Source organism: Sinohyriopsis cumingii, chromosome 17 (genome assembly GCF_028554795.1).
Source record: "Sinohyriopsis cumingii isolate HCF-2022 chromosome 17, ASM2855479v2, whole genome shotgun sequence".
NCBI classification, from domain to species: domain Eukaryota; kingdom Metazoa; phylum Mollusca; class Bivalvia; order Unionida; family Unionidae; genus Sinohyriopsis; species Sinohyriopsis cumingii.
In genome coordinates this window covers 29,383,013-29,397,647 of record NC_142977.1, presented here as the reverse complement: position 1 = coordinate 29,397,647, position 14,635 = coordinate 29,383,013, and the positions used below count along the sequence as shown (strand labels likewise).

Sequence of the window (14,635 nt, the reverse complement as noted above, 5' to 3'; positions counted from 1 at the left end):
TGCAAATTAAAATTCCATCTTACCCATGAGTTACTCTTATATCTACATAACATACTCTCTGCAAGACAAAAACAATATTTTGCTTAATAAACCTTAATTTAGGTGGTGCTGCTTTGCAAATGTCTTTACCCTCTATCCAAATAAGAAATGAAGGAATTTTTACATTCAATTTTAGCTGTTTTGAATGTAAATAAAAAGTGTTGGATTGATTCCTTTTTTTATATTTTAAATATTATTCTGAGAAAAAACAAAGAGATAGGAATTGGGAGTTATTATCTTATAAATTAAGGTTGATATCATTTAATCAATATATTACTGCATTAATAAATGTCAACATTTTGTCAGAAGTGCAGATTAAAGCATAAAACCCCACAATTTCTACAATGTTCACAACTGCCTCAAATGAACTGAAAAACACATTATATGACATTTGGAATAAATGTGACTTGGATAGTTCCATGGTTTATTTAAATTCAAATACTGAGTAATGACATCAAATCATGCCATGAAATTAAGAATACTATTTAAATTTATGTACTTTTTTATGTTTTCTTAATATTAATTTTTTCATGTATATGATGATAACTCAAGGTTTTGAAAAATTATGTGATGCTACTTGGCAATTACCCTGCTATCAAACATTTCTAGGCAGATCACTGGAAATATCATATCACTGCATCCTACTTATCTTTTATGATATTAACTCCTTAAAAAGCTGATAATTTTTTATCTATTACAGAACCATTAAAAATAAAGCCACTGAGTATTATTCTTTGCATTTGTCTCCAATGCATCTAACATAGAAAATCATTGCACAAGCCTTTGATAAGTAATAGCCAACAGATGTTTGTCCAGTTATGTGGTATATACACACAAACTGAGTGGTGGTTTAACAAAAACTGTAACCCAAATTTATAAATCAATTAATTTAGATACTTATTTAAGTGAAAACGACTGTCCACCAATGCCTGCTAAATCAACTATCATCACCACCACTACCTACTTCATTTTATTTTTTAGTAAAAAATGCAAACAGCTGTTTCAAACCACTCCCATACACACAGAACACTAGTTAATGCAATACTAACACTGACTGGAACAGAACTAGTTAATTGCAGGGATGGAGGGATTTTATATTATATTCAAAAGACAACTCTGCTTTTTCCTCTGCAGTAATGCAAAGTCATAGTCATGAACAAGTTTCAATGAATATTATGTTTATTTTATGTTTTTTTCCTCAACCTCTTAGAGAATAATTCTGCTGTTTTATGGAGATCTGGATTCAGGCAGTTGTACACACTTGCTGAATTCTTCACATTAAGTATGTTACAGTGTCTATTCCCATGACCTACTGTATCAATTTCTGTTAAAATATTTTTCATGCTTAAATAGAAAACTTCTAATGACTGGTTGATGCATTTGAATGCTGGGTCAAAAATCAGATCCTTTGGACCCGTCCAGTAAATATGAATGTTTCAGAAAATATAAGTGTTTCATTCATAAGTCAGTGTGATCAAGAAATTACCTATTTGGAATTTAACGGATCTAACAGAAAAATTATTGAAATTATGCTTTTTAATGCAATTACTATAACTGCTACAGTGAGATTGGTTGGTAAGTACATCTATTCCAACTATTTACAATTTTGTTGCCAATATTCTTATACATTTATGTGCATGTACCCATGAATAGTTCTCTGCCAAATACAAATATTACATATGTAATAACTTTTAAGTACTGCTCATCTAAATATGCATCAAGTTGGTAACTGCATCACTAAAGTGCAAAGGTCCATAGTTTAATGTCCCCCCACCACCACATATGTGCAGCTAATAGGGTACACATGTAATAATTTTCAGTTAACTAACCTGGTTGGATACTGCACAATACAGTATACAGCACAATCACAATTTGTGGATCCAAACCATTGTGTTATAGTGGGGTTTCAATGTATGGATGCAATCTCAATGATGGTATTGACTCAAAGGATAAGTACTTGACTTGCCATGGTATTGACTGGAAGGGTCAGTACGTGACTGGCCATGGTATATTACTCACAGGGTCAGTACTTGACTTGCCACAATATTGACTCAAAGGGTCAGTACTTGTCTCACAATGGTATTGACTCACCATGGTATATACTCTCTGGATCAGTACATGATTCTATTACAGTTTGAGAAGGGACCATGAAAGAACTCTACAGTACATATATCTCTAAAATAAAAAAAATAATTAGGTGTACAATGTATTCCATTGTTCAGATATAGTCAAACCATTTGCAAACATTTTTAGTGTCTGGTACCAGTGTTTAATACTTTTTATATTATTTGTATCCAGGCTCAGCACAAATTGGAGACAGCAGCTAGTCATATACATTATTTAAGAAATGCTATGCAGTTAAGAAGAAGCATAATTATTTGGCGCATTAATTTTATCTTCTTGAAACATCAAATGTTCAAGGTGCATGTGTACATGTGTTTCTAATGGGGGATGATTCATTGCTTCAATAAAAACTAATTTCACTAATGAATAATGCTATTTGGATGTCCTTCCTATTATTTACTTCCCTGAAATATATACCAATTCTAATCATCCTACCCTTCTTTTAGTGTTGCATAAAGGGGCACTAACTCCCAAAGCAGCAAGGGAGTTCATAAAAAAAAATAGCCGAAGAACTATTTACTTCCATCTCTCTCTTTCACTCTCATACCCACACACACACACACACATTATACTTTGTAACTGTTGATAAATATTAGCATTCATGCATATTCTCCACAGAATCTGCAGCAATGAAAATAACTACTAACAGTTCAATAATGAAAATGAATTATGGAATTTTAATGTGAACATTTCTGATATGGAGGTAAAGATACACTACTGCTATTTTTTTCATAATAATTTCAATATCTTTAGCTAATCTAAAAATAGCACACTAACTACAGTACATTACTAAAATAAATCTTTGGTACAAACTAAATAATTTCACCTAGAAAACATTTCCCAATGCTACAAATGAGAACTGATGCTGCCAGATGTAAAAAGCAGTATAATGAAAAAGAAAATATTTGCCATCTCAAAGAAACTTTTAGAATAATACAACTAATATGAAATATTATCAGTTTAAAGTAGCATAATGGAAAGAAAATATGAACATCTTGCACATCTATGTATATGCCGCATTACAAAAACAGTACATGTCACTAGTATATATGAAACTGTTCTATGAAGTAGATGACACATTCTGACAAATATCATGAAAATATGACTTAGGACTGATTTCAGTCAAAAGTGAACCTAGTCCTTTGGTCAAATTTTGTTCAAAGGTCTCTGTGAAGTAGTTCAAATGTTTTGAGGGTTTGTTTTAGGTACAGTGACCATATTTGATACAGGACTGGCCTCTTGAAAGCCCTTTCTGATAGGATGCTTCCTAATAAATTTACTCAAATTTTGTTGAGCAGGTTTGAGAAGCAGATTTAAAGTTCAGTAACAGCAATGATATTGGACGAATCAGCATCCAGTGAACAAACCTGAAAGATCTTAGTGAAATTGGCAGCTTCACTTGAAGGCTCTGATTGTGATATGCTCTCCTTTGTACTACATTGAGAGGCATTTCAAATAAAGAGTGCTTCCTGTAAAGAGGGCATACAGATTTTGAACATTTATTATACCAAAACTCAATTGAAAAGCAGTACACAAAACAATATTAAAGCTGTACAGATGTCACTTTTTGCCGATTATGCAAATACCGCATATAGCCGATTATTAAAATTGCCGATACTGATTATGATATTGATTATTTCATTATTATTTGTTTTAAAACAATGACTGGTTCAGAAACATAAACTTATTAGTGTAATGCATGCAGGTATTTTGCCGTGTGAGTTATAACAAGGTTGTTTATGCAGCAAGTGAATTTGAAGTTCGATAACTAAATAAAAAGAGAACCGGATAAGAAGTACATATTATTTAAACAATGATCACACAAACATAACACTTGAAAAACTTGAAAAATAACACTGATAAAACTTATGGTTTGCCAATTAAGCTAGTCTTTTAACTTACGTTCAATGATGCAGGCTGCCATTACTTGATTTCCATAAATGACTAAAAACTGTTAATAATGATAGCCCAATAATAATTAAAATTAATAATAGGCATGCTTTAAGACAAAAGTCTGACGTCACTGTACGCTGGCTGCAGCTAATACTGAAAGCCTAACTGAGGTAGGTTGTACTTAAGCAACAGTAAAATTTCTCCCTTCTCGCCAAGTAACAATCGACAATGATCTGAAAAAATCTCGCTAGTGCCAATAAACAGATGCTCGCTCAGAACACTTGAAGCTGGTGCAGACAAAAAGCATCTAGCTAATATGGTCAAGTAGGGGAATTGAAACCTGTGAGTGTTCCACCAGCCGTACGTCTTCTTCTCGTGGCAGCAGAGGGCTGGCCAGATACAATTCAAGCATTGCATCAACAGCGTCATCCACGTGGGTTGTTTTGTTGATGGTATGGACAGGTTCATCACAGGCCAGAGAAAACAAATCCCAGACAAGCAACGCTAATGGTCCATGATGTTTGTTTCAGTTTCAGTTTTTCATTTTTGGTCGGGGGTTCCTTCTGCTTGTTAGCAACTACGATGCATTCTGCTCTAAGCCATTCTTTGGATCTGGTCACAAGTAATTCTTCGCTGAATAAGCACTGTTTGAATCGTGGATCCAAGATGGTTGCCAAGACAAGCTTCTTGTTGCTGGCAATGTCAGCAAAGCGTGTGTTCAGTGATGTCAACATATCACGGCGCATTGTCTGAATACCTTGACTCGCTTCATGCTCTCAAGCCAGCAACATCTGGAGCATTTTGAGCATAGGAAGAATGATGGATTCTGATGTTTGGCTATCACTTACTTCCTTGGTAATGTCCGTGAATGGGCCTAACGCGTCCAAAATAGTGTTAATTAAGACCCATTGTTGGGCTGTTAGGCTAGGCAGGTCATAGAGAGTAGCGTAAGCCCCCAAGACTTGTTTTTGTTCACATAACGAAACCAACATATTATATGTAGAATTCCAGTGTCTGGACATCCTGGACAAGTTTCTTATGGGCAACGCCAAATTTTTCCTGCTGCTCTTCAAGCTGCTGTTGTGCCAGGATGGATTGCTTGAACTTGCTGACTATGAATCATGAGATCTCCAAAACATGTTTGACAGCTCATTGTGACAGAATGCCATCAATGACAACGAGCTACAGCATGTGTGCAAAACAGCTGATGCTGTCGATTTCAGCCAGACACATTGCTTTAACCATGTTTGCACCTCTCTCATGCATCAGAACATGGATACGAGTTTTGGGAATGTTGTATTCCTCACATAATTTGTCCAGTTTGCTCACCAAATATTCTCCTGCGTGTGATTTATTGAGAGGCATCGCTGCTAAAATCAACTGTTTCCGCTGAAAGTCTTCCATCAGCCAGTATGCCTAAGACTTAAAAAGGCTATGATGATGGATGGGTCTGACCATGCATCAGAGGTCAAACTAAGGTCAGACTGGGCAGAAACTAAATCACGCACCTTGCTGTGTATCACCTTATGCATGTCAGGTATCAAAGATGTGAAAAAGTACTTCTAACTTGGAATTTTATAGTGCAGTTCTGCCTTGGCCATCAGACATCAAAATCAAATGTCTTCAACAACAGAAAATGTTTGTACATCTACTGCCATGAACTCTGCAATAGCTTTGTGCCAAATAATAGCTCTCAGGTCGTCAACTGCAAATGGCTGCTTCTGGTACAGCATGGCATCAATATCCAGAGTACGAGGAGTTGCTGCAGCAGCTGAGGTTAACTGCACAGCATCCTTTTCTTTTTTTATCTGTTAAAAACAGGCCATACTCATTGATGTGCTTGCAGTGCAAGTGCTGGACAAGATTTTGATCTCATACAGGTTTTAGAATCCTTTCCACCTCTGGAAATGCATGCTTTGCAAAGTGTGCAGTTTGTTTTGGACTCATCGACTGCATTTACTTCGAAGTAATTCCAGACTAAACTTGAATGTTTTGAGTTCGACATTAAGAACAGGCTTGGTAGTATATTTAATAGTGTAAAATCGCTAGTCAATATTAATAATCCAGTTGATTTGTGCTCTTGAAACAATGTTTTAAATCAAGTAAGTTATTACTAAGTTGTCCATGTGGCTGGATGGATGCATGCACCATGCTGCAAGTCATGTGCTGAAGCAGCTCAGCAGCAGGTGTATCCAGGGGTAACGTTACTGGCACTGGCATGCCAATATCAATGCTGCATATTATTTGTATGTCAGCATTCATCTGCTTCAGCGTGCGACCACTATTTACTGATTAGCAGCATTGCAGGACTGGCTAAAGAACAGATTAACTATATTGAGTCATAGTTTCGTAGTAGTTGGAAATTTCACTAGCTATCTAATCTGCCTAGTTATCTGCTAATATGTATGCTGGAAGTTCAACATCCACATGAGGCCTCATTGGCTGGTTGGCTGCTGTGATTAGGATGAGTGCATGAATTTCCAATTATTTCTGCCGATACCGATCATTCTAATAATAAACCCGATTATGAGTATGGCCAATTAATTGGTACAGCTTTAATAATATTAATAATATTAATACTAATAATAACAAATAATAATAACAATGACGTTTTTCGGTTCATGGAATTTGTTAAAAACCCAATTTTAAAAGGTGAACCTATGTACAGAGGTTTACTATACCTACTTCTCACAGTGATCTAAAGCAGGCAAGACACTGAGTGTATACATTAGCTTAAGCTTACCTAGGGACCTGGACCTGACAAATAATTTGCTTGCTTCTGCCATAAACTTGTCCACTTGTCCTTGGCACTTGTCCCATAAGGTGATGGGGATGTCAATGATGTTACATACATAACAAAAGGCCATCAAAGGAGAATGCAGAAACAATGTGAACAGGTTTCCCTTTGTATGCTGGTCTGCAAAGATAATTCAATTGAAATAATAATAATAAAGAGAATTAATCAATACTTGCTATCACTAATCCCAATACTGTTTATTATATCAACTCACCACATACAATCACAGAATATGAACTGAAGCTACTATCACTAATTCCAATACTTTTTATTAAATCAACTCACCACATACAGTCACTGAATATGAACTGAAGCTAGATGTCAATAAGGAACATTGCAAATCAGTGATGTCATTCAGAAATTTTATGATTTATGCATATCAAATTTAACAGCATACTAAATTAACATGGTAGATTAAAGAAAGGGTTCATGGTAAGAATGCAAAATTATAAACAACATCTTGATCACATATTTAGGACATGAATAGCACCTGAAAAAAATTGAAGTTTTAAATTTTGTTCAACCTAGAGCAATTGTATATATGCCCTTACTTCTGCTGCAAAAATACTGTATGGTCTGTGTGCAATAATTTCCCATGTACTCTTTGTATTGGTATGTGATTATAACTAAGAATGTGCCTTTTTTATGATAACATCTAATAACATTTTGTAGAGGTCATTTCATTAAGTAGAACATGGCAAAACTGTAAACTTAGTATTAACTACTGATACAACAGGACTAATATTCAAAACTTTTTCATCTCAGGTTCATACAAACTTGTGCAGAGAAAATGTTTACTCCAGAATTGAAAATAAACTTTACCAGTGTTTCGCTTTACACACATTTGTGCATCAGGGACACATGCTGGTGTTGCCGTACATTTTTTGGACGCAAAGGATTTGCAAAATGCAATCAGGATTTATTTAATATCCAATACTTTGAGGACTGGCATCGAGTATAATTTGAGCATAGGCATAGTCTGGTTCCCTGTTTTGTATGCTCCCTACGTTGCACTCTGCTATATGGAGCATACAAAGCAGAGAACCAGACTAGCATAGGCAATATTATGACAGAGTGGCTTTCTCTAATCTTGCGATTTCCATCGATCTCTGCAAGATGTCCAGATGTTTAACGTCAGTGCTTGTTGCACTAGAAAGTGATCTCCAGATTAAAACGGAGTGCACTAAGAATCATTTGCCATGAATGTGAAAGAAGCAGAGCATATAAGAGTAACTGTGGATCTAACTTGAATGAAAAATGGCGAAAATAATTCCCTTTATTGGAATACGGTACATCCATTGGGATTACCTGTGTGACTTCTGATCGCAAAGACTGCAAAAGACATTCTTTCATGACAGAGTTTAAGAATTTTAAGAAATCTGCCCTTGTTTGCCGCAAGATATCTGCATAACACTTTATCACCCAAGACGTTCTTTCACAACAAAGAAATCAGTAAATGGAGACATATCCATTATTTGGATTACAAAGTCAGGGGGTCATTGCAGATTTTGTTGGTTTTTAACTTTGCTGCAATGAAAGAAATATCTGAGTGTGTGTGGGTGATTTAGATTTTTAACATATCTTTAACAATTTTGCAGTCATATCGCTTAAAGTGATGTCTAGCATTGAGGCATCTTGCTGCAGACATGTAGCATGATGTCCCACCCAGTCGAATTATCCTGACACCAGGCCAGCCAGTCCTAACCTCTTAATGCTGAGGGACTGGCGAGGCAGCTTTTAGTACCATTTTTAGAAGTCTTTGGTATGACTCAGCTGGGGTTTGAACCCACGACCTCCCGCATCTGGGGCAGATGCTCTAACCACTAGACCACCAGAGTGGTTAAATAAAGATCTGAAAGTTCAAGTGTAACTTATTAAAGAGAAAATGAATCATTAGCCTCTATGATTTTTGGATAAATGTGTTTTAGGACGAAGTACAATGAAACCGATGATAGTACACATTTTATGACAGGCAGTAAATTAACTGTCATTTGTTAAAAAGATTTATTTGACTTTCTGTATTGGCTTATATGTAATGTATTGGTTTATAATATTGCTGCAGAAAGATTATAAGGAGACTGTTAAAAGTATGACTTTGAACTATAAGGAAAATGAACTAATAAAATATTCCTTTGAATGGACAATGCATTTGTGTGTTAATTATTTAATCTGGTTTATTTGTATTTTTAGAGAGAAAGAGAGACTATGTTGTGCAAGTTGCAATATCCTATTTCAAGCTGAAAAAGTATGGGTCAGATGAAAATTTGTCAGTACATTTTTGACCCCCACATTTTTTATTTGACTCCCATTTCAGACACCATGTTTTTTTTTAACCCTCAATTTTACACCCTTGGTGGATACACAGCTTTACTAATTAGCTCTTAATTAAGAATATTTAGTACACAGAACAAGCACGCCTTTTGGAAGAATATATGTAAACTGAATTTTTTTTAGGAAATTCTATATATGGTCATAATATCCAAATATGGCAAGGAGTCACCTGGTCAATGTTATGAGCAGCAAATATTACTCCAGACTTAGAAATAATATTTAAAGTTGCCAAATGCAGACTTCTGTCAGAATATTTCCGAGTAAGATTTGGGGAAGAGTAAAGATTTATGACTAGAGAACTAAGTCTCAAAAATGGTAAACAGGAGCACAACTGAATTTGTCAACAAAAGTTACTCGTAATGATTCACTTTAGATATTGTATTAGAAGATCTGTGAAGTTTATTTAACCAATGAAACTGAAAAGACGAACAGTAATCTTTCTTCAAAGGTACACTAATCATCAATAACCAGACACATTGTTTGCTGTGGCAGGTCACCATCAACAGTTTACAATTTGTTGTAGATTTGAATTGGCAGAACATACATGGACTGAGCAGTACATACTTTCCTTGTCAGATTATAGTTGTAATGCCTCTTTGAATTGATTATTATAATGACCATTACTACATGGCTGCTCAAAGGCTGTGATTCCCAATGAGTAAATCTGGGTTTTAGAGGTGGATAAGAACATCTTTAGAAAATGATAAAAAAATATCTGCTTTAAAAATTTTGAAAAAACTGTAATTGAGTTTGTATTAACATATAAAATCTCCACAATGAATTTTTTTAACTAATGCATTCTTGTTTTATAACTTTCTAATTAGTACACTTAAAAGCAATTTGTATGAAAAGAATATACCTTGCATTGTAGCTGGCACTTGCTCTGGTGAGAGTAAACATACTAACGGCTGCCCAAACAGGCTTGGAAAGTGCTATAAAATGCATTAAACAATTCATTATGAAAATATAACTTCTTAACTGAACAAATATTCATAAAGCATGCAAAACATATTTTCTGTGAAATAAATTCTGAGAAGCTGGATATTTTGTTTGTTTTGTTTGTAAACATTTAGCAACAGCAGTCACGACTGATGAAGAATCAGCATTATTTGTGTAGACTGGAAAGGCTATGATGCAATGAAATTTTTTATCAAATAAAGTCAAATTCTGCTTAGTCTGTTTTAATTTGTTCAAATATGTTCCTATGTTTTTTAACTGCTGTCATTATTTCAGAATCATCTGTACAAACTTGAAAGGCATAAATGAAGCAGTGTTCCAATAAAATGTGGCTCAAATTCATCTAACATTTGACTGATATAAAAGAAATGTCAAATATTATATTCTGGGCAAAAAAATGTCATCTATACTGCAACAAGATATGAAGCTCATTTCTTTCTAATTTTCTTCTCTTTATTCTTTATTATTAATGACCATTTCTGAATTGCAAAATTTCTTTCACTAGTGGAGCAAATGTAATTAAAAGTTCAACATTCTCAGTTGAACATACTTAGCTAAGGTCAGATATCCTTTTATCAACATAAGAAACATAAATATAGCCTAATAACTCAATATGATATATAATACATACTCAACTGTGAAAAGCACAGAGCTTAATTGCTGGTTACATTACAGTCTGGCAGATCAAGGTCTACACTTCGCTTATAATTATTTATAATTAAGCAAACCGCCTATATAAAAAAAAATTCTGGCAAAGAGTCAACTCTGATCTGGTAATGCAAATTCAGATTGAGATGTGTACCATTCACACGAGGGTACATGCTAGACAGGTTATATGTACCTGAAATGCTGAGCTATTGTCACTGTCTATTATTAGGAATAGTGGCTTCCTTGTGTATGGATACAAGTCTCCAGGATGTAAACTGAAAAATAAGAAAAAAAAGTAACTAACGTTATTGGCAATGGGTACATCCAAAAGAGCTTTCACAAGCTACAATTTGTTTAATCTTGTTCAGCAGGGCTTTGGAAGTGGATGCTAGGAGAAAGGGACATCAAGGAACAAGAATCCTTTAAGGATGTGGAATGCTGCAACTCCAGCTTGTTCAATATTTCATCAGTATACTAGTGAGTGGCAAATATTGTTCAAATCCAATAATCCCCATTAAAATTACACTGTGGAAAACAAATGAGGGGAGACAATCTGGGGCTGTAACTCTTGTAAACAATAATGTGGAATACTGCATGTTAGAATCATTCAAGGTCTCCTCAGCATAAATGCACACGTTAATTTTGTTCAAATACAACAATTCTTGGTAAAGTACTGCCACAAAGTGCGAAGTCAGAAGACTGAGTAATCTGGGAGCATTAATCCTGTAAATAATATCATGGAAAACTGGAAATTCAATTCCTTCAAGATGTAGTCAATATAAAGACCATACCAAATTTTGTTGAAAACCAACAAGCTGTGATAAAGTTATCTTAACAGAAAGCAAAGTTGGGAAGATAGGTAATCAGAAGGCATAACTCCTGTCAGTATTGTTTGGAAATCAAACTCATTTAATAATGCATCAACATAAAGCCCGACACCAAATTTGTTTGAAATCCAACAAACCTTGGCAACGTTGTGGAAACAAAGTCAAAAGAACAGGCAATATGGGGACACAAATTTTTAAAATGTCAAAGAACGCTGTAGACTGAACTCTTTCTCAAGGATTCATCAATGCTGAGTTACATGCCAAAGATGGCTCAAGTACAACAGTCCTTGTAAACATAAAGCTGCAAGAAAGAATGTCAGTGGGAAAGGCTATCAGTGTGTTAACTTATGTAAATGATGACTGGAAACTGAAATCTTTTGAGGGGTCATAAATATCAAGCTGAATATTAAATTTAGTTACAAATTCACATTAGAGCTATCTTGCACAAACAGGATGGGCAGACAAATGAATGGACAGACATCATTATTACTATTTAGGACTCCATCGACTTTGTTGAGCTTGTAGCTATTAAGTATTCATGGGAAAGTTTTGACAACTTGTACAATAGCATGAATAATACAGGTCATTATGACTTATCTATATAAGTTACATCAGAAATACAATTTTTTAAAACACTTAAGACCCATACTAAACTCTCATGCTGCCTTTCTAAACTGCTGGCACAACTTCCTTTTCAAAAGAATTAAATTTTTTTTTAAATTTATGTTCAGACCACTGAAGAATTGAAGCATCACATATGTAAATGTACTGAAGCAGCCATCACTCACAAGAATTAGAATTTGAGAACTATTCAAAGTAAGAAACGTATTCACTTCATTTGTGGTCAAATCACAAATTAATGTTTTAATTTTAATGATTCTTACAGAATGAAAATGAATTTTTCATTAACACATTAACCCCTAGCAACGACTTCACGGGACAGGAGGTAGTAGCCTACTGCCAAGCTCTGTAGCGTCATGGTCATGCATGATACACTAAAGTGGGTGGTATTATAGAAAGGTAGACAGATGTAGCTCTACAATGATACCAAATAATCTGAACATCTAGTTGCACTACAAAATACAGATAGAAAAACCTCATTTTTTTTACCCGACTTTTTTTTACCCAAAATTTGCCCGTGGTAGGAATCTGATTTTGTGTCCTGATTTTAGACATTTTGGTCTCAGATCTAAGGCAAACCGGTATGAACTGCAAAGAGACAGATGAGCCTTTGCAAAAAGTATGATAAGATGGGCATTTGGAATAAAGAGCGGTCTCCATATAAAAATAATGGCTTCATTTAGCAAAAAAAAGAAGAAGAAAAAAAAGAAAAAAAGGTCCAACTTTTACCCTTCTGCTCATGCGTGAGTCAAATAGCCAACGAAAATTGATGTGTCTAACACCACTAGGCAGTATGTTACTGAGAGATGACCAGGGATTTGGTGTTTTCGAGTCTATTCAGAAATAGCTTTCAAAATATGTTTCCTACTAGATTTTTAGGCAAAAATGACAAAAAGCTCCAGGGGTTAATGTGTTAATGAATTTAAAATCAGAATGAAATTAAAACAAATGAATGGCAATCCTCTCAAAACCTTTTATTTGTTACAGGTTAAATTACTGAAAACTTAGACCTAATCTGGAATAAAACAAATTTGCTCTGAGCCACTTCAAAATGAAAGGCATGAGGATGTCAGGTGGCATTTTAAATATCCCTACCAACCACAACCTTTTTAATATGACTGGTCAAATAATTGTTTTAAAAGACTTATCAAATTTAAACACAACTGCCTTCTGACTCAATATCCCTAACATCTCTCTCTGGTCTAAGTTGTATATTACCAATGTGCTTCTTTCAAGGTTCCTGGTCTTTTGGTTTTATTGGGAGGATCACCATCTCGCCGACTGTTGGTTACAACTCCTCCAAGATCATAGGCAGCTGTAACAGAAAATGAAGAACAAACTTGATGACGATGACATTGATAAGCACATTGCTTGGAATGTTTTCCAATATCAGAGTATAATGTCAATAAATGTAGTGACTCAAAGAATTTTTATTTCTCCTGCAATTACAAAATTAATGGTCAGGTGCAACTAACTGCATGTACAGTTTTTATTTGTTTTCAAATATCCATTAACTATATGCTTCAAACATTATATTTCCAACAGAATATAAAGTCAAGAAACAGAAAATTACAAGCAAATGTTCTTAAAACCATATTGTCAAGCTCTTCTGTTTTGTCCCACCCCATCTATGAAAGGCAAGGTCAAACGTAGGATCAACCATCACCTGAATATCAGAATGTCTTCTCACTGTCAGTTTGGGTTTATATGTTAAAGGGTGTGATTTCAAAATAGTTATATGCTGTAACCCAGTTAGAATATCTTGCTAAAGGGGGTGGATCTAAATAGTTTTATGTTATGACACATTCTGGGTGTACTTGCTAAAGGGTGTGGATCTAAATAGTTTTATGTTATGTCCCTGTTTGGGTGTACTTGCTAAAGGGTGTGGATCTAAACAGTTTCATCCTATGATCCAGTCAGGCTAAAGGGTACAAATCTAGTAGTTTTATGTTAGGGCTCAGCTGCCATACCTGTTTGCCTCAAGGCAGGACCCATGGGTCTAAGTCAAAATCTCACAGAACATGCTTTGATATAGTCACACACAGGCTAACATATTATGAATTATTTCATCTATTAACAGCCTCCAGCTTTCTTGTCCCACCCCATGCGATAGATAAAAATTCTTAAACTGCTGCCTTATCAACAGACCACCCAACAAGACAATCCCAAGATATCCTGTTTGTATCATGGTTTATTTGTTTGTGGAACTGGTCTACATCAGCACAAAAAAATAAATACATTAAAACACACCCAGGGAGTGGGGTGTGGCGGCTGGGGGGCTAAAGCAGTTTGAAATTGTACCACCTTCCCATAGAAGCAATTATCTCCCATTTTACAACCACCCAAGGAAAAGGACACCCTTACAAAGATTTTTTAAAACTGCCTTCAGCCCACAAAC

The 14,635-nt window shown here is 35.0% G+C and overlaps 1 protein-coding gene across 1 annotated transcript in view; it reads right to left on the bottom strand.

The window, feature by feature from the left end:
• The window catches only part of LOC149778337 (protein SCAI-like), a 121,231-nt gene that overhangs the window by 22,823 nt on the left and 83,773 nt on the right, over positions 1-14,635 (bottom strand). The window contains exons 11-14 of the mRNA XM_089939150.1: positions 13,456-13,552; positions 10,983-11,064; positions 10,044-10,116; positions 6,800-6,973 (exon numbers count right to left, since the gene is read on the bottom strand). Coding sequence (XP_089795276.1) covers positions 6,800-6,973; positions 10,044-10,116; positions 10,983-11,064; positions 13,456-13,552 — 426 coding nt within the window. The remainder of the gene's footprint in view (positions 1-6,799; positions 6,974-10,043; positions 10,117-10,982; positions 11,065-13,455; positions 13,553-14,635) is intronic.